At 49.3% G+C, this 20,650-nt stretch overlaps 1 protein-coding gene across 12 annotated transcripts in view; it reads left to right on the forward strand.

Moving 5' to 3' along the window:
- Window positions 1-20,650, forward strand: part of hts (adducin 1-like protein hts) — a 118,792-nt gene that overhangs the window by 16,395 nt on the left and 81,747 nt on the right. For all 12 annotated transcript variants that reach the window (XM_037426733.2, XM_037426734.2, XM_037426738.2 and 9 more), the window contains exon 2: window positions 19,508-19,694. In XM_037426733.2, the coding sequence (XP_037282630.1) occupies window positions 19,525-19,694 (170 nt within the window). In that variant the 5' untranslated portion in view covers window positions 19,508-19,524. The remainder of the gene's footprint in view (window positions 1-19,507; window positions 19,695-20,650) is intronic.

A 20,650-nucleotide genomic window follows, 5' to 3' on the forward strand; every position in this document is an offset into this window, starting at 1 on the left:
AGTGTTCGTCGGATGATCGTGAACAGTTGCATTATGCATGTTCGATGCTTCTGCAATCTTTCGTATCGTGAAACTCTGGTTGGACTCAATTTATGCCTTGATTTCGTCATCAACCGCGTCTTGGCCTTCCTGGCAACCCGGCACCAACGCATATTCATTGGGACATGGGTACGGTCCTATTATACGACCGTTTCCAAGGCTCCGGTTCTCCCTCGCGTGATTTACCGAAATCTCGCTTTTGTCGGCAAGATTTCTGACCAATTATGTGGATGAAAGCGAGCCGTTATGCGGCTACACCTGTTGCCAGCCTCGCTCTCTGCACCTGAGGAACAGCGCCTAATTGCACTGTTGCAGTTGCGAACGCACTTCGTAAATTCGTGCAATTACTGCTCGGTGCAGGCGTCAAGACTATGTGCTCTCGTAAGCCATCCTTTGATCATTCTGCGTCGAGATGGGATGGAAAGCCTAAACTGTTGGCGTTTGCTTTTTCAAAGACTCGTTAAAAGAGCCCCCAGTGGACGACCTACTCGGTGACGGGAATGCATGGAAGCTGGCAGCAGTACTGTGTACTTAATTTGTATCGGGCCCCATTTCAAGAAACAAAAAAAAAAAGTCAACTCCGAAACGTGGTGCTCCAGTCGCTTGGGAAAAGAATGTGTAGAGGCTGCGTTTTCTATTGATGCTCGTCACTTCTTCCGTGTATATATTGTTGAGCTTGTTTTGACAGTTCTTCGCTCCATTTCCTCATCTCCCACCTTGATGACACCCCTGCTCAATAATTTTTATTATCTAGTGCCTCTGCAGCCCCACTTTATGAACGATTCATTCATTTTATTATCGCGCCAGGTAGGTGATAATTACACGGCATCACGGTCACGGAAGTGGCGAAGGGGAAAATAGGGACCGTTATAAATAATCTCTTGATGATCAATTTTTCTTGAAGCACCTAATGTAAGAGAGTGGGTATTTTGGTACAACACATTGCCGCAAGAGTCCGAATAGATTTTCATTACGAAAAGCGCTGGTAGTGGCCATCACTGAAAAACGTGTCCGAAAAAAAAAAAAAGATTCGCCTGTGCAAATAGCAGAAAAGATTGCTTGCTAGCGGCGTTTCTGTTTGGACGTTTAATGAAACGGGAATTGTGCTGCATTCTAAAAGAAAGAAAAGAAATGCGCAGTTTCCGTCGCGGTGACCCAGAGTTGCTGGCCCAAAAGACGCGGATTGAACGCCGACCTGTGCCACGTCGGTGCACGTTTAAGAATCCCGTGTGGTTTAAATTGCCGTAGCGACGTGCCTCTTAATTATATCGTGGTTTGAACAGACATTACCGTGATTTCTCGTGTCTCGCTCCCGAACCAACTTGCCGAAACTGGCACGCGTAGTTCTTCTGTCTTAGAAGTGTTCGCTTCAACCACGTCGCGGTGTCATTTGTGCGTTGTAGAAGATGATGTAGTGATACGGGGTGGTCTTATAGACCTGTGTCAAAGCCCGTTCGCGTTCGTAAAACTGCTGCGGCCAAGAGACAACGCGGGATTTGTGGCTCTGCTTTAAATGGACTTTGCTCCATTGCTGTCATGGTGCCGGGGTTTAACGCCGAGTGGCTACTCCGCAGTTCTTGCCTGTCATATTGCGTGCGTCAAGTGCACAACGCCGTACCCGCGCCCTTGGCGCTCTTGTTTTTAAAAATAAGTTTCACTTTGGCGCCAGTCCCGCGGCGCGCCACTCTGGGAGAACGAGCGTCACGGGTGCACCTCTCAAGGCGTGGCTCTTTCGAACGCTGCCTGCTTTGCATGTTAGCACGAGGGTTCGTGGGGTTATAGGGTGTAGTGGGCTAGAACACTTAGCGGGGCTACTTGGTGCATTGCACCAGTGTTGCCAGGTTTGGCTACTTTTTTTTTTAGGCTGGCCGTGGCAGAAAGAAACGTCTTGGCTCCTTTTTGGCTACTTTCTTGCCCCCTCGACTTGAGCCGCAACGTCAGTGTCTGGCAACGTTGCAGCCGCGGGTGTTGGGTGTGTGTGCTTCCGGCTCCCAAAGTTTAATGTGGCACTTTGATCGCACAGATAACGACTTTTAATGAAAAAAGGTGGCAGAGTAACCTAAGCAGGGGCAAGAAGGCTCATAAGACGAACGAAAAAGCTACGTATTTATAACCTGCCAGTCGAGCTGGCCTAACGTACGCCATAAACGCTTTTGGATACCCCGCTGAGATTTAGAAAACTGTTTCACGAGGCCTCATTTTAACGGGAATTCAAAGTGCTCCACGTTCAGGGCGCTCATCGACATTAGAAGTTTTGTATCAGAAATTTTAGAGAGAATTGAAAAAAGAAATAAAAAACAGGAAGCAAGAGGCATAGGAGCCAACACAAGCGCTTACTAAATGTCATTTATAAGCGCTTGTGTCGTCACTTCCTGTGTTCGAGTTCCTTAGTTTTGTCTCTAGAACAACACCACACCGAATTCAACGGTCAATACTTCTAGGTTATCCAACGAACTCTTAGTAGATTTCTGGAATCGTCATCGCGAAAGTAATCATTGCAATAGTGACTACAATTCGTGGGTTTAAATTGCCAGCAAATGTGGTTTATGAGCGCGTTGAGCATACTCTTCTTTACTGTCGCAACGTCGTGTTAAGAATAGCCATGCAAGATGCATGAAGGGAGAGTCATTTTTGCAACGGCTCACATACTTCCTCATTGTGCGAGAGATATTAATGCTGAAGTAAATAATTTACCTTGGAATCTCAGTAATTCTTACTTTTTAGTATTCACACTACGCGTATTGGCATTTTCGCGGAAAGGTTCATCCTGCATTTGGTCATTGAAATAAAAAAAAAAGTGTGGTGATTTTCTTGAATGCGTGGCGGTTTTTGACTATTTATTTGCTTCTCTTGGTTCATTTTTTTTTTTGTTTGCCTGGAAACCTTGTGTCCGATCACTGCTGTTTGTGCAAGGATACAGCTGACACTGTATAAGCGGAAAACCGGGAAAGAGCTAAAAAACAAATGAAAGAAGAGAGAATCGATAGGTCTTGAGGGGATTGTGGACGGGGCACCGATTGGCGAGAGCGGCATGACACCAGGAGATCGCGGACGAGACGACGGTCCAGCACGAGGTCCTCCGAGTGAAGCGCCGAGAATGACCCCCCCGCATGCGTTCGTGTGGTTCGCTGCGAGACGGGAGGGGCGGGTGGGGGCCGCTCCTGTCTCGCATTCATATTGTTGCACGAAGACGGTAGGCACACGAGCGCATTGCTTGCTTGCTTGATCATTTCTTTTGTGGATCTCGCCCACTAAGGGGGACTGGCAAAGAAGCCGTTGGTTAATGCAAGTCAATACCTTTAGGTTTTCCTGGCTAGGGGAATAGGATTGCCTTGTTTTGACTTTGGGGTTAATTTGGCACAATGTAAAAAAAGAGAAATAATAGAATTTGTTGAATATCTGAGGTGTAATCGTTATATGAAATTCTTCTGAAGGTTAAATCATTAAGGTGTATTAGCTAAATAATAAATGTTAGATTAGCTAGTAAAAATCGAGAGCTGATCAATGGCTCATCAAGGTAATCTTCTTGTGTTACATAGGAATTCCCAGAGAGCCCCGCATATGTTCCTGTCGCTGTGTCCTAATGTAGCAGCCCCAAAAGACAAAATATTAGGAGCAGTAAGTGATATTCCTAGTTTTAAGAATAAATTTTTGAAACAATTTAACATAGCTGCTGCCCAAGTGGCGATAAGCGACGTCCTCTTCTGATGATGATGACTCTTGTTATCCTAGCGCGCACCCACAAAGGGGGATCGGCCAAGAACCGGGCGGCAGGATCTTTAAGTAAGAGGCTTATAGTTTTGCAGTCCGAGCGATCTTTCTCGTGCGCTTTGTCGCAACATCACCGTCCCGGCGGGTTGAGCTCCGTCCCGGTGGAAATCGCGGGGCATCAGTTGATGTGGGTAACTTGAGTCTGGCGATGTGAACAGTGCTTAACGCGAGGCAGCAACGACACGTCGGCCGGTGCGATCTCGCACGTCACGTCAGACGGCTGGCGCAAGATCTTGTACGGCTCGGAGAAAGGAGTTTTTCCGCCAATCCGACACGACGTGAAGGTGTCCAGAGGGGAGGACAAGGGAACCAGGAGAAAATTGTCTGTCTCGGCGCTGATGGTCTTAGCGTCGCTTTTGAGATGCTTGTGATGTTATATGATGACGAGTGACCTTTCCGGCATGGTCGGTGGAGGTGATTTCATTGCGGGCGTAATCAGTCGTTGAGGACTGTACGCCAGGGGGAAGTAACGTGTCAAAGGGCAAGACGGGGTCGCGGCCGTACAAAAGGTAGAATTGCGAAAATCCGGCGGTGTCGTGACGGGACGAATTGTAAGTAAATGTAATGTGCGGTGTAAATCGGCGTCCCCGTCACGGTGATCGTCGGAAACATACATGGCAAGCATGTCAGTTAAGAGTATGGTTCAGGCGTTCGGCGATCTTGTGTTCTTGATCTTGTGTTCAGTGGAACAGGAGCTGAGCAGGTCGTGGGCGACTTAGCTTTGACGAAAAGTAACGGCCACGATGCGTTAGCAGCTGTCGAGGGGCGCCATAAGGCAGAAGGACGTCATGGATTGGGAAGTCGGCATCATCTGTAGCGCAACTGGCCGGTATCGTTCGCGCAAAGACATATCTGGTTGCATAATCTGTTGCGACGGCAGTCCACTTGTTCCGCAGAAATATGGAATGGGCCAAGTAAGTCGAGGCCCACACGCGAGAAAGGCTATGTAGGGACTTCAATTGGCTGAAGCAAACCAGCAGGAGGTAAGGTAAGAAAGACATGCAGCCGTCTTCCGTCCGCTGACACAGGTCAGAATAAGTGACATTGTGACGCACAGAACGATATATATATATATATATATATATATATATATATATATATATATATATATATATATATATATATATATATATATATAGCACGCCTTACGAGGTCGTAAGTTCGAGTGATGCCCGCATGGCCAGCAGTAGTAGGAGTGTCGTGAAGTTCCTGGAGCACAGCCAGTGGCAGGTGCTCGGGAACAACTACTAACAGCTCAGTAGGACTGAACGTTGCGGCGGTATAAAATGCCACCATGCAATGTGAACAAGGTTTAATGGGCGCGTGGCTTAGGCGGGAGAACAGGGTTTTGTCGTTGCCGGTCGCTCAAGTGGAGGAAGCCCGACAAGGATGGAGTACAGATGTCCATGTCAACATCCGTGCTGGCCGGTCGATCCACGGGATTGCGAGAAAGACAGTCGGCTTCGCTGTGCATGCGCCCAGATTTGTGTACGATCGAGAAGTCGTACTCTTGTAGACGCAAATGACCGACGCGCAGGTCGTCCAGTTGGGTCCTTCGAAGAGCCAGCAAAGTGCGTGGTGGTCATTTGCGACGCGTAAGGGACGCCAGACAAGTACGGTCGAAATTTCGTGACAGCTTAAACGAACGCAAGGCATTCTCTCTCGGTTATCGAGTTTGGGCGTGGAGAGAAGGCGGCTCGCGTTAGCGATGACACGGTCGTGCCCCTGTTGACGCTGAACGAGGACGTCGCCGATGCCATGACCACTCGCGTCAGTGCGTTTACTACAGTGGGCGCTGAAGGGTGCGAGAGAATAGGTAAACTTGTAAGCACGCCCAATACGTGCTCTTGTTGCGGTCCCCAGTAGAAAGGGGTATCCTTTTTCAGAAGGTCGGTCAGTGGACGAGCGATATCGGCAAATTTCTTTATATAAAGCGACGAAAATACGAGCATAGACCCGTGAAACTGCGGACATCTTTCGTCGACGTTGGTGTAGGAAAATGTCGCGCAGCGCGAACTTTCTCTGGGTCAGGTTAGATTCCTGCAGCGTTGACGAGATGTCCGAGCAGGGTGATTTCGCGTCGACCCAAGTGGCATTTTTAGATGGATTGAGTTGGAGGCCAGCTGAGCGAAACACTGAGAGGGCAGTTTTCGGGCGTTCCAGGTGGCCTTCAAATGTCGGCTCAAACACGATCACGTCGTTGAGGTAGTAGAGGCACGTTTACCACTTTAAGCCACGCAAGACAGAGTCCAACGTGCATGCGCTCTAATGTAGCTGGCCCATCGCACAGTCTAAGAGGCATGACTTGAACTAGTACAAACCATATGGTCTAGCGGCTGTGATGTTTTATTTGCACCTAGTGACAGAAGAATGAACTATATTTAGCGTTGGCTTAAAGGGGGAAAAAAATTCTCAGTGACGCCTTCTTGCGCCGAGGATACTGCACTTAAGACGATTTTTCTTGTTACGGTAAAAGCAATTTTACAATACTGAAAGCACCGTCCTTACCCCGAGGAGAGGCTTAGAGGAAATGTGTGTGCGACGCCGAAGTTGCAGCTACAGTTCCCCATGACGTTATTGATCCTGGCAGCTTCTCGTAGACCCCAACCAAACGTTTTATCTATAGAAATTTTTTCATTGAGCTCAAAGGGACACGAAGCCCCGCCGTGGTGGTCTAGTGGCTAAGGTACTCGGCTGCTGACCCGCAGGTCGCGGGTTCAAATCCCGGCTGCGGCGGCTGCATTTCCGATGGAGGCGGAAATGTTGTAGGCCCGTGTGCTCAGATTTGGGTGCACGTTAAAGAACCCCAGGTGGTCTAAATTTCCGGAGCCCTCCACTACGGCGTCTCTCATAATGATATAGTGGTTTTGGGACGTTAAACCCCACATATCAATCAATCAAGTGTCGCTGGCCAGAATGGCGTGTCTGATGGACCGTGGTTTCCCGTCGACGCCTTGTCTACGAGCTCGGCGTCTCGAAGCGTCACTCTGGACGGCACGTGTGCGGCGTCGCGAGCGCCAAATGGCATCACTCGAAGCGCGCCACCTCGTGCAGGCACGCTTATGACGGTCGGTCGTAGCACGGTCTCTTTCTGGAGCCCGGCGATTACGTTTGCGGGGCGTGTCTGCGGCGAGTCTTCACACTCGTTCGCGGCAGTGCTGATAAGGCGGCCACGCCGCGGTAAAGACTGTTCGGCGCGCTCTCAGAAAAAAAGAGGCCTGCTGGCACGGTGCCGGAGTTGTCGACGCTCCTCATAGTGCGGTGAATGCGTGTGACCCCGTGTTTGTGTTGGCCGGGCGTGTCAGTGGCGGCCCGGCCGAGTCTTCCGCCTTCATCGCGTGGCCCACTGTGTTCCTCGTCGCGCAGCGAGCGTTAACCTAGTCCGGAACACTGCCTTTAGGATGCGAAATAGCTTGAAGGGGCGTTTGTAATGAAAGCTTCAATTATTTTACCCGTTGCTTTCCTTGGTTTACACTTTCTCTGTGATCCATGCGACTTAAGAAAATCTGCCCCCTCTGGTCAGGAATAGCATTCGGGTCCTGGTGAACCCGTCGGTTCACGCAGGTGACTCCCACGTCGGCACAGTATAAGGTTTAACCCTACCGCCGTGTCGTGGGCCTTCTGGACGGACTGTACTTGATCTGAACGATCTCCATCGTTGAAGCACTCTTTACCACCTGTCTCTCTCTCTCCTTGTCAATGCCTTCAGGTAGAATTATTGACCTGTTGCTCGGATACAAAGAATTGGCATTCTATTTCACGTCAGCGGTATAGACAATGTTCCGCGTGCACTTCCAAAGCGAAACCTTGTACGCTTGCATAAATCGCCTCGAATGTGGCTGAGAGAATTAATTTGGTTATTTTGGAAGTTAATTTTTGGACCACTTTATTTCTCTAATTCTACCTAAAGAAAAACGTATGGCCGCATTATTACACCTTAAAAATTAGTCTTCACTATCCCTGGTATATGGGTGCATATGCTGTTTTAGCCGCGCGCAGAACAAACGTGTGCCCCTGATTTCGGCGAATTTGCGCTAGTCAAGTATTGTGATATTCTTCCGTATACTTTGGCTGCACGCTAATGTTAGACGGCTATAGTTTAGCGGGCTTACCGGCATAGTAGAATCTAAATGCGTAGTACGCTAAAGCACTCGCAGCGTCTAGCGTATATACGCACGCTATTTTTCAGGCTTGGCATTGTCGTATTTGTGTGGTCTACGTAGTGTAAAACATGGCGCCGGTTTTGCACGCCCGCTTCGAACTGAATTTGGCGTTGGCGGGGACGAACATTTCGTAGCCAGCGGCTGTCAAATGGCTTCGCTTGCCTTCAGGTAGCTTCGACCACCCAGTATTACGGATAGCCTAATTTTTTGTATATACATATAGCTTCCAATATCTAACGTCCCAGGCCTAACTTCGATCGGTGCAAACAAATCTGCAACACAAAAAATTGCGCTTTTGCTGCTTGCTTCATATTTTCATTACTAAAAAAAAATTGGCCCCGTATCTGCATGTTCGACTGCAGATGTAGTCGAAAGACGATAGTCTTCCTTCTGGAGAGAAGGAAAGTCGGTGAATGAGATTCTGGAGGCGCTGCGTTAAAGTGCCTGGATTCGCGCAGCGGATAGGTGCCACCACCTATCCTTAGCAAAGCGCCGGGAAAGCGCCGTCTTAGCAAAGCGCCGGGAACATCCGCCTTTTCGTGCATAGCGTTCCATTGTCAGCTTAGCGTAATAAATTCCTTAGAATTACTTATGTATGATTGTTATAGTAAGAAATGCGCCACAGTATATTGACGTGTTGATGTTCTGCCTCGTATATGCGCAACATTTGCTTTTTCAATCGGTACTACGCACAAGTGCGTACGTAGAAACCAGAGTGGAATTCTTGGGCGCTGCGGATGTGGTTGGCTTTTGGTTGACAAATAGACAGGCAGACCAAAATTTTTGGGTTCAAGTATCCCAAGAAAGACTATCGTCTTTAGCAGTACTAATATTGCTGCGCACGGGTATAAAGGCCCTTTTTTTTTTCCCTTCGTATTTTCACGCTAACGCTACTCTGTCTATTGTTCTTTGCACGGAGTGCGGAGCCTCAATTGTACGATAGCAGTCTCAAAGTATCTGCCAACTGAGATCTGCATTACCTCCAGATGGACTCGTAGATGTATATAGCGCGCGCGATAAGTTGCACGAACTGGCTTGATATCGGCACACAGTGTGACCGATTCCTGCCCTGTTAATAGACATGCTTCAAGATTGGACCCACTCCGGCTCGTTGCTGTCTAATCTGTCCCAATAAGCACGCCTGTTCATATCGAGAGTTGTGTCGCGAGTAGTCTAAATGGCCAAGAATCTGAAGACAAACTTCTTACCCCCCGTATTCACAAACGCTCCTCCACTCAAGGGCTCTCCTCGACTTGAAAAATTTGATGGGAGCGCCTTCTCTTGGCCGACCAAGTCACTGCATATCGGCAATATTCTGCAGCGATTCGCGAGAAGCGCAGTGTCAATTTCAGTCTAGCAACGGCGCAGTGTTCAACTCAGCCAAGTGAAGGATGGAATTCGAGACGAGGAACGTTTCTGAATACGGGGGATAGTGGATTACGCCTCCGAAGCTCGCTGTAAATGTATTCTTTCCTAGCTCGTGCAGTTTACATGCTACGCTGCATTGTGCGGCAGAACGTGTGAGGCTAATCTGCTCCACTCCACTATTGTAAATGTCTGATTGCTTATGCTGCAGAAGCGTGGTATTGTTCAATCGAATCATAGCGTACGCTATCAGGAGCGCCCGCGGCAAGAGTAGTGTTTTACCGGTAAGTACCACATATGTACCGCGCTGTCGGGGTCGGCACCCAGCTTTTGAGAGGTTTTTAAACTCCCCGCACACTCTATAAGAAGTAAAGGAGAAAAAAAAGGGGGGGGGGGTATTTAAAGGAGCAACCAACTCGCCACACTCATTGCGCAATTTTGCTGCGAATGAGTAACCACGCTCTCGCTGTTACTCCGCAAAGGAGCAACAGTTAGCAAAAGAAAAATCGGGTTTTTGGTTGGCTTGGCCAGCCTTTTAAAGTGCGTGCTGGCATTTGATTAGATGTACTATGGATGTGCAAGCATCACACTCAGAAATAAAATTCGAAAACGCTTTAACGAACACACGGGATTCGAACTCGCGACCCCTCGGTCAGCATGCGTGTACACTAACCACTACACCACACACAGCGCTGCCCTAACGCTTGAAAGTAAACAGACTTGTGTAAGCACTGATGGGTTGTTTGCACATGGCGCGAACATTCCTCCAGTTACTCAAAAAGAAAAAGAAAGTGCTTCACAAGAAGGAAAGTGCTCCTCCGTGCCGTGTGTAATCCTTTGCATTCTGTCTTTAAAAGGAGCGAATAGCCCCTATTCGGGTGTAACTACGTAGTTCCACTGCAAAAGCAATGAATAACTGCATTTCAGCTATTTAATTTAGGTTACATTCAATTACCGCTGCGGCAAAATCATAATGCGACGCGAATTTCTAAGCCATAAAAGCTTCACTTGAAAGGCAACTCCTTTGGCATTATGCCTCGAGATCTGCGTTGAATTTGCTGCAGAAGAGATGTAGGATGCACCATGCTCTTGTCTTTAAATCGTGAAGATTCCGCCAGATCGCACGACTTGTACCAACCTCCCTCGTTTGTGGCTACTGTAACCTTGCCTTGACCGGCTCAAACTGGGTTGTAAGTAACGATAGACACCGGCTGGAGTTGCCCCTCGAGCCCTTGATTCCAGCCGCCCTTAAACGAGGTCGCGAGCGGCGCTACCATTTGGACTTGTCTCGACTCGGCTGCTGGTGTCTCGGTAAAGTGGAGCTCGCGAGCATCCACGAACGATGTGAATCGGCGAGGCAAGAAAGACCGTTAAGCGTAAAATGTAAGTTTGCGGACCAACTACGAGCCTCTTTAAGCCGCGCGAGTTTCTCATTGTGTACGGTGACACGATGAATCTATCGAGCCCTACCCTTCCCCTCGAGCAAGTGTTCTCCGCGCTTGCCGGGCTGATGCGTTTGTCGATAAAGGATCCTCTCTGTCGCAAGCGTTTCCGTCGTTGGGCGGAGGCTGCTGTCGCCAGGCGTCGCTACGGCTGTTTCTAGGTGGGAAGGGGTACTACTCGGGGTACTCGGGACCTTCGTTTGAATGGGTGCAAAAGGTGTGACTGAGTCACTAATATTACCCTTTCCGCACGTGCGCACCGGCGCTTTACAAATATTTAATTAAGCGCGTTGGATTGGCAATGAAAAATGCGAGCGTCATCCTTTTCTTCGCGATAATTCTCATAATGCATGCAAGGCATTTTGCGTCTTACGTACAGATAGTAAGCTATTTATGTAAGATCTTGTGGTTCTGCGGCACGGCTTTGTTGCGCTAAAGAGGGTAAGGCAAATGAGCGTCTTTTTTCTCACATGAAACGTATGAAGAAATTATCTGGCTAATACGTGGGAAACATAGGCAAGGACTAGTACGTATATTCAGGCATGGTCACCTGGCAAGCATTTGGCGCCCGAGCTCTTTTTTTTTTTTTTGCCCTTCTGGGGTTCCGTTTATTCGGCGCTGTCATTGAGGTGACGTAACTGACTGCCTCGCATTGGTCACGTGGGGAACGTATCGACCTGCATCAGTGGTGTTGCAATGGTGCTTTCTGGGAACATTGTCGCTGCCAATGTGTTGCCCCGGCGACCGCCGTCGCGCCAGCCTGCCGCCGCTTGGGGCGGAACCGTCTCGACCCGCGGGCGCCTCTTTCGACCCCCATCGGGGGACGCCTCCCCCGGCTGCTGCTGCTGACGGGGAGGCTCGTTTTGGTCGAGCTCTTGCGCGTCTGCTCGACTCTTGACGACGAAAAGGAAGCCCTCGTCGTGGTACTTGTTAATACACGAGGCTTTGGTGAGCACAAGCAGACAAAAAAGAAAGAAAAATCGCAGTATATTCACGGAGTGAATGATGATGATCAGTGGGGCGAAGCGTCCGTCCGTGCATGTCTGTTTGTATATATATATATATATTCTTTCCGTTAGACCTGTGCCCATCGGCGCGTTTAGCAGGCGCTAACTTAGCGTGCGTGTCCACTGGTGGTACTACTCTTCCGATCGAAAAAAAAAAAAAACTGCCAGGTGTGTGAACCCCCACACACCCTACTCGTGGTGGGCGCTTGTGGGAGGACATTGAACCCGCTCGGTAGTTGTGGCTTTCGCGGCGATGTCATGGCAACCGCAGAGGCATTTTGCGAGCTGCTGTGTCCATTGTGACTGCATATGGGCGCCCACTGAGGAGGATGGGCCGGTAATAATTACCACGAAAGTCAATTCCGCGGTCGCCGGATTTCGAAGGCACCCGAGGCGCCTCAATCGAAGGAAAAAAAAAAAAACTCTAGAGCCGTGGTATGTTTCAAAGTCGCATGACTGTTACACTGTTTTACCACAATTTGCCCTTAACAGTAGATCCCGATACAGTCTTTGACTTTGGGACCTCCTTTTGTATACTAAACACATGTGACATTCTTGTATTCGTATCGATAAAAATGTGAAACAGCGGACCCCCTCCCCCCCCCCCCTTTTTTTTTACTGATTTCCTGGCCGACGGTGGGATTGTAGCCGCGGTGTCCTGCATTGCGCCCTGCGTTGTTTCGGTGAGAAACTTCCGAGACCGACTCCTCCAAGCCTTCGTCGTGGCGTCCCTGAAGTGACGCCGCTTGCGCGGGTAGTCGTACCCGTTCCGCCCGCTTGCTTTGCATGCATTCGCCCATTGTGTGTGTGCGCGCGTTACTTATATGTATTTTATATGCGCGTCTTTCGCCGTTGCCGCTGTAGTCTCTTTCGGCGCCGCCGAGAACTGCCGGACGCTTAAGAGAGGGGGGAAAAAAAGTGATTCAGGTCACGTCGTCGCTTCGCCCGCACTTCTCGGTGCGGCGACAAAAGAAAGGAGAAATGACGCAAGGGGAATTCGGCATGAATGGCTCTGTGTGCGACAGGTGCACCGAGAGTTCCTCCTTGATCCGCCGCAAGTTGGCGGTGTCGCTGCGTCGATTAGTGTTCACTCCGTTTGTGTTCCGGATATGTGGGTAGAATTCTCGGTGCATCGTCTCTCATAATCATATGGTGGTTTTGGGACGTTAAACCCCACATATCAATCAATCGGTGCATTGTAGCCAGGGTGTATCCGCTCATTAAATCGTGACGGTGTGTAAGTCGATTAAACGTGATGCAAGCACAGAGCTGACCGACTGACTCTCGCCTATGGAGCGGACCAAGCGAGGAGCATCGCGGTGCTTTTTCGGCCTGTTTGGTGTCGCCGACTGGTGGCTGCGGATGGCGGCTTCTCGCTCTCTCGTGCGGGCGCTGTCCCTCGGCTGGGCGTCTCCGCTGTGGCCACTCGGCGGCGATTAGGTGTTCCATCTGGTGTGCGCGCGCTTCGAACAATGGGTGCGGCCCTTCTGGTCCCGCTGTTGGCCACTCGGGGGCACAAAGACAATGAGCCTGTCTGTCACTCACCCCCTGACGATAAGTGCATGTCTCCGGGCGGCCAACTGCGAGCTCGCCTACGCTCGGGAGTGCATCGCGCGGTTTTCAGAGCCGCTGCGAGGGAGCTTTTCGCCCACCACCCGCGTTGAGGACTGGAAGTGCGTGGGCGGTCGACCTTCGCTGTGATACACCTCCCCACTTTTTTTTCTTTTTTCCAGACTGAAGCCGCACAGTTTTTATAGTGGAACGTTGGGTTTCGTGCAGGCTCGTGACCAGGCATATTTTTCGGGGGCATTTGTTGGAGTCATTTATATATATATATATATATATATATATATATATATATATATATATATATATATATATATATATATATATATATATATATATATATATATATATATATATAGACAGCTTGGCTACGGGCCTGGTTCCATGTGAAACAGCACTGGCTCCAATAAGTTGACAGAATAAAGCGCCTTCTCTTTCCTTTTCACTTCGTAAATAGCCACTCATTGCTGTGCGCACTGCCCCACCGCGGTCGTCTAGTGGCTAAGGTACTCGGCTGCATGCCCAGGTGGTCGATATTTCCGGAGCCCTCCACTACGGCGTCTCTCATAATCATATGGTGGTTTTGGGACGTTAAACCCCACATATCAATTAATCAATCGGTTGTAAGCACTGTAACTAGTGCTGTGAATGTGACTTCGACGAGGAGAGAAATCCACTCTCCCAGCTCTCCTCCTGTGTATTGTAGCATGGCGGAATTTTTTCTCTTGGTTATCCTCCGTGCCTTTCCACTCACATTTGTTAGTTTCTCCCACAAAGTCGACCGCACCTAAAAGAGTTCATCATCTGTGGCATTACGGGCTACGCTGTATGCCATAATGTTTTTTCTTTATTTTTTGTTACACAACCCTGGCATGCTTGAAAATATTTTATGGGGCACTTTACATCGCGAGCCGCTTTGGGTTCGCGTCATGCGAAAACGCGGACTGTGAGGGAGCGTACCCAACATGTGGAACCGTGCTTCGAGTGACGGTGCTCGCAAGAGAGGCGCTTGGTGACGCGCATTGCTCGCGATATCTTGACTTCACGCACATATAGGGGCACGGAACAGTGGAGCCCGTGGAAAGAGCTTCTTCGTGTGCCAGTGCAGTGCACCATGATGCGGAGTGGATACGCGTTGGTGCAATCGTAGAAGAATGCTTTTTTAGGCTAATGTTTTTCGTGCTTTTCGCGCGGGGTCAGAGCGATGGTTATCATCACGATCAACCACGTTATCATCACGATCAACCACGTTATCATCGCGTTATCAACCACGTTATCATCGCGTTATCAACCCGCGTTATCATCGCGTTATCAACCAGCCGCCAGTGGTGGATGATAAGAACAGCATAGCATGAGACAGAAGGCATCGCTCCACGATAGCAGCACTGCTTGCCGATGGAGCGTGCTTCTCTTTTTCGGGGCGTGGTTGAGTGAGCTGTCGCGCACGAAGTTTAGCTGCATAGATCGACGCTAGGTGTGTTTCGCTATAGCGCCGGCTGGTTGATAAATTGGAGAGCCTCTCGTGTGATATCGTCACTTGCTTGCGTTGCCCTTCATGAATAATTCGGCACTCGCCACGGGCATTTTTTTTTTTTTTTGCGTCACACATGCAAGATGCTCGCAGAGGCTTTGAACCCGTCTCTCCTGCATTTAGTTTCGCTGCTGTGAAATGAATACCGTTTGACAGCTGACCGATTACGGCGTGTGGATTTGCGCCAGGGTGCCGTACACCCTCTCTCTACCGCTGGTGTATAGCGGTTGTGTCGGCAGGCAGTACGAGGAAAATGGGTGCAGAACTGCACGCTTGACTGAGGCGGAGCGAGACGGCGCCGTGTTTGCGCAGCAGTGCTTTCTTTTCTAAAAATTAGAAAAAAAAAAGTAGCTGGTCCGCTTCTGGGCTGTCCTCGTTGGGCCACGCGTTTGTACAGACAGTTTGCGCATTGATCGCTGCTTCTGAGCGAGCAGCGGACGTCGTATAGGCATTTTTAACGAGATGTCGGCCTCGCTTCGGGCGCGCCCCATTTGTGGCCCACCGCGCTCGCTTGGCGTCGTGGTTTAATTTGTCGTACCGATCGCCTGATGCGCCCCTTTGTGCAGGCGAACCTTTTTGTTGCCCATTTAGGTGCCAAAGGAAAGACGTCCTCGCAGAATACACACTGCCCCAAACTGCGTCGCGACCATATACGCCGTATGATAGCAGTGGAGTACGAAATGTGCACTCTTATTATTTCTAGAAAGCACCTTTCGTGTTGCCGATCTCTGCTGCCATGCTTTGCGATTGAGTGGACTGTGGTGGAGCGCCTATTATGTGGTTTGGCGATCAACGTTTTCCAGGCGCAGACTCAAGGCGGCGATTGTTAGTGTGAGAGCCCCCAAGCGACAGGGCTACACCCCTGACATTTGTGATCTTTCTCTACTTGGTGCGGGCCTGTATTACGTCATCTTGTTGCCTCAACGTCTTGGTCGGCATGGAATGTGGTACTATACACATACACTAATACTCCGTGAACGCTCCGACTCGTGCTTTAATTGTCTCGACCTTTTACTCTTGCTTTGAATGCGTTTATCAGGCTAGGCGTATTTTATTTCCGCACTCTGTGAAGCTGAAGGAGTTAGAGTGGTTTGGATGCTCGAAATATTGGCATTTCTGCGCGTCGCGGCGTCGGTGGTTGCAGCAGAGGTTCGATCCCAGTCATGCGTATCGACTGTCCACTTTGCCAGCTACGAGATAGGTGTTCGGCTTTTTGTGAAGTTTTTTTTTTTTTGTATGCGCTGGCTGATCTTCATGAGCCACCTGCGTTTTAACACTTGATATTTCAAAGCAACGCAACGTGAATTTCGGCCCTTAATTACATGAGCGCTGTTTTTTTTTTTTTTTAAATCTTCCTTGAATATACATACACTTGAAGGACTTTCTGGTGTGGGTCGTCTGCAGTGAACCGAATCCCGGAACAGAGGAGAAACAGGAAGAGGTGCGTCTGCACTTGCGTCGTCGGGCTTCCAAGGCGAATGCAAAGAAGGGTGGCTAGACTCATAAATTCCCCTCTCTCTGCAGCGCTCCACACGGCCCTACGACCTGCTCCCTCTTCTGTTTTTTTTTTTCTTTTTTTTTTCTTTCTCCGCTCGGGGTCGACGAGGTCGGACCGTTGCCGAACGACGCGTGCCAATGAGCGGCCAATTCCTGTAGCAGCGGAATCCGCCCTTGGAGCACTTGATGTGAAGCCGCGTTCGTCTCGGCATAGCAGACTGCCTGCCGTTCGGCTTATTGAAAAGGGCGTGTCGGCTGCCCTCCTTGCGAACGTAGCGCGGCAACTGTGATGGTGGTCTTTTTTAACGGGTCGCCTCTTCGCGTCTCTAAGTAGTGACACCCAAAGCGTTTCATAAAATTAACTAGAAGGGACTCGGTCGCTGCGATCGGTCAGCGACCATGGGAATGATGGGTAGTACGCGCATTTGCCTAGTTTTCGTACTTGCGGGCGGCGAATCGCACTTATGGCTTCGTTCATTGCCCTGTTTTAGTTTTCTTTTGAAAGATTCAACCCTTTTGAACTTCGTGACCCGATTTGCAAAGACTAGTCTAAAAGAATAAGGTGGTGAAGCGCAACCACTGAACATCTGCTGATTTTTTTTTTTTTTTCGTGACAAAACAGCTCCAAGCCACACGAAGACACACGGAGCCAAAAGCAGGCCAGGAGTACGAAGATTAGACAAATGTGTGTACCGATGCTCGCTGAAGCACCGTGCGTTGCAGCCAACGTTTTTAGATAAAAACGTTGGTTGCAGCTCCCATAGACACTAGCGCCAGAGTTCCCTCTATTGTATATTAGGAAACTCTCTGGTGACACCGATGTCCTCTACACCGCGAAATGGGGCGAGCTGATCCTGCGGAGAGAACCCGTTCATATCGTGTGTGAAACACGTTGCGACGGAGTTAACTACATAAAATAAGGCATGTTTCACTATTGAATACGAACCTGTGAAATTTTACAAAGAGGGATCGAAAACAAAGCTGTTTCTGACACTCTACATCGGGGGTATCAAACACGTGGCCCGCAAGTGACCGTCTTGGCTCCGCACGGTTTCTTTTGATTCTTTTTTTCTTTCTTGTGGCGTCCAGGTCATTTTGGAGATCGATATTGACATGTTGGAATCCTGACACAAAATGTCCTTGAGGAATGACTCGTATTGGGTACTGGTTTTCTTTCCAATGGAAAGGTATGCTGACAAGTTGCGCCAACTCCCCCACCTCCCCCCGGTTTTGCGTTTTTCACTGTCCCGGCCCTTGCGGGACTAAATTGCATGCATGTCTGCGGCCCGCTGGCTGAGGTGAGTTTGAGACCCCTGCCTTAGCTTATGGCATTCATTCGATCACGACTTGAAGGGAATGCGGTTCGTCATTTACTCGGCTGTTCAGAGACGTCTAAAGAGTCGTCTTCCGCCCAGATTTATGTGGCCTCGCACTTGAGCGCCGCGTAAAATGCGAACCTGCTGTAGCAGCATTATTCGGGTACACCCGCCTGCCCCGAGCTGCGCGCCTCCCGCTGAGCTTGGCTCGCGCAAAGCGCGGGTCTCCGATTTGCAGCGGTTTCGTGCCGCCAGCGCACCCTGCTTGCGGCCCCCATCCCGGCGCTGCGACTTGTCGGCGGCTCGCCCCGCAGCCAAGCCCTTCTTCATAGACTGCGCCGTTGGCGGCGTCTCACTTGATGGGGGCCAATGATGCGTCGCTGCGAGGCGCGTTTCCTACTTGTCTCCTCTGCCTGCCCTCTCTGCCTTGCCAGTACCATCGTTTCCACGTATTCAGCGCCTCTCTTTCATCTCCTTCCTCTGTTTTCTTTCGAGTTTTGCGCTACGACACAATGACACAAGATATTTAGCAAACGCCCAACTCGCCCGAGAAGTTATCCACTGTTTCGAATTGCCTCAAACTCTCTCATTCCCACACGCTACGACACAATGACACAAGATATTTAGCAAACGCCCAACTCGCCCGAGAAGTTATCCACTGTTTCGATGGCCTCAAACTCTCATTCCCACACGGCATAAATAATAAGCGGTCTTTATTCGTATCACACAGAAACACGGCTGCGTGGATGGAACGGTGAAATCTCGCTGTAAGGCATACCTTTCCCATTCCTCGGCTAAGTAAGAATTGGGGGGGGGGGGGGGGGTGAACTAGAGGGCACACACCTAACCATACTCCTTCAATAACTGGTGCCTCTCGCAGCCTTTGTACAGCGATATGAGATTTTATATATGCTCATTTTTTAATGTAAACTGAATGTAAATGCAGTGAAAAACTTGATGTGTTGATGTGGACATGGCCTCTCTATTGGACATCTGGACATGCTTATCCACTTATGGTTTAACTGGCTCTGTTTGACCATATACTGCATTTGACACAACTGCATGTTGGTGCTGCGCGTGTAAATTGCTTTGGAGGAGCAAGACTGTGTGCATGCACAAGTCTTCTGATGTTAGTATTCAGATTTTAGAAGGTGCTGTTTGACAATGTGATTTCAAGCACTGTAATATTGCCACGTTCCATTTCCCAAGTTTCTGTTATCGTCCCAAAACACCACACGATTCTCAGCGCAAACCGCGCCTGCAGTTACCAGATGTCACGGGGTCGTGACGTGGCCGACGACAGGAGACTTCGTGTTGGGATTTAACTGTTTATTTGGGCGAACCTGTGCCCGGTAAACGGAAAGTCCAATTACAGCAGCAGTCTCGCACAGATAGCAGTCTCGGACTAATAGCGGCGAACGGAGCGTCGGCCTTCGATCAACAACTGACAAGCGGCGAAGCGCGTCGGCATTTATACTCTTGCCGTCGAATGTTCTAGCGTTATCGCTGGCGGTGGCGTAGGTTCCAGAACAATCTGTACCGTTCGCCCAGTGGGCGTGATCTTATCGAAATGATCTACTACAGAACCTTCTCGAAAACTGCAGGCGCGGTTTGCGCTGAGAATCGTGTGGTGTTTTGGGACGATAGGGAAATAAAACGTGGCAATATTGTAACAATGTGGGGACACATTCAGAGCTGTAGGAACATGACTGACCTTGATGTGTTTGTCATGTGTGCAAAGCTTTCCATGTGTCTATCACTCATATGTATCACTTTTTATAATTTGGGCAATTTTGCTCTCTTCTTACAGGAGGACACTAACAGACGATGGCAGAGACCAAGGCTCAGACCAATGGCCTGTCAGATGGCCAGGCCAAGGCTGAGAGGTACGACCCTGACGACCCCGAGGCACAGCGGCAAATGTGGAGGCCGCCAGACATAGAGCAAGATATGAAGGAGATGGAGCGCCGAAAGCGTGTGGAAATGATAATGAATAGGTAAGCCACACTATTATGCATATCCGTTTTTGACTTTTTTTTTTAATAATAGCTGCAGTTTGTGTATTGCTTCTAATTCCTAGCATGCATGTTATTCTGTCGTCCAATGTGCTTCTGCAAATTAATACAAGTGCTTGACTACTGTTGAGTTTCAGTGGCAGATTTGGAGCACTTAAGTGACTTCATGAGCAAGTACTTGTCTGTTGTAGAGTAGCAGACTCCTAATCTGCGATAGGAACACAAGCCCTAGCCCGTCATGGTGGTCTAGGGGATGAGGCACTCGTATGCTGACCCACAGGTCGCAGGATCGAATCCTGGCTGCGGCGGCCACATTTTTGATGGAGGCGAAAGTGCTTGAGGCCCGTGTGCCTAGATTAAGGTGCACGTTGAAGAGCCCGAGGTAGTCGAAATTTTCGGAGCCCTCCACTACAGCGTCTCTCATAACCATATGGTGGTTTCGGGACATTAAACCCCAACAATTACTATTGGGAACACAAGCCCTGCTTCTTTTGCTGTACTCAGGCTAGAACATTCTGCAGAGCTGCCGCTCATAAGCTACATCACTGTTTATGTCCGATTCATTGCACCTACTGGAACTTCAGCTTTCCTACTAGAAGTAACGCTGTGTGCTGTGCAGTCTTCTAATGTTTTTTTTTTTTTGTTGTTGTTGATTTGTTGTTACCCCAAAAACTTGCGACTACTGCGATTGCACCGGCCAGGTGGCACGCAATTGCATCGGCAAGGTGGCATCGTAGTAGTCACAGTAGGTGCACTTTATTACACCAGGTTTCAAGATTTGGCATTAATAATTATAGAAGTCTCATGTTCTAAAATTGTAGCTGAAGCTGTGGGTTCTCTTTAAAAAGCTACTTTCATTGACTGGTGGACAGCACTCATGTTAAATTTGCTCTCGTTAGGTTTTTCACAAGAACACATTATTCCAGTGCACTTGTTAG

Source organism: Rhipicephalus microplus, chromosome X (genome assembly GCF_043290135.1).
Source record: "Rhipicephalus microplus isolate Deutch F79 chromosome X, USDA_Rmic, whole genome shotgun sequence".
NCBI classification, from domain to species: domain Eukaryota; kingdom Metazoa; phylum Arthropoda; class Arachnida; order Ixodida; family Ixodidae; genus Rhipicephalus; species Rhipicephalus microplus.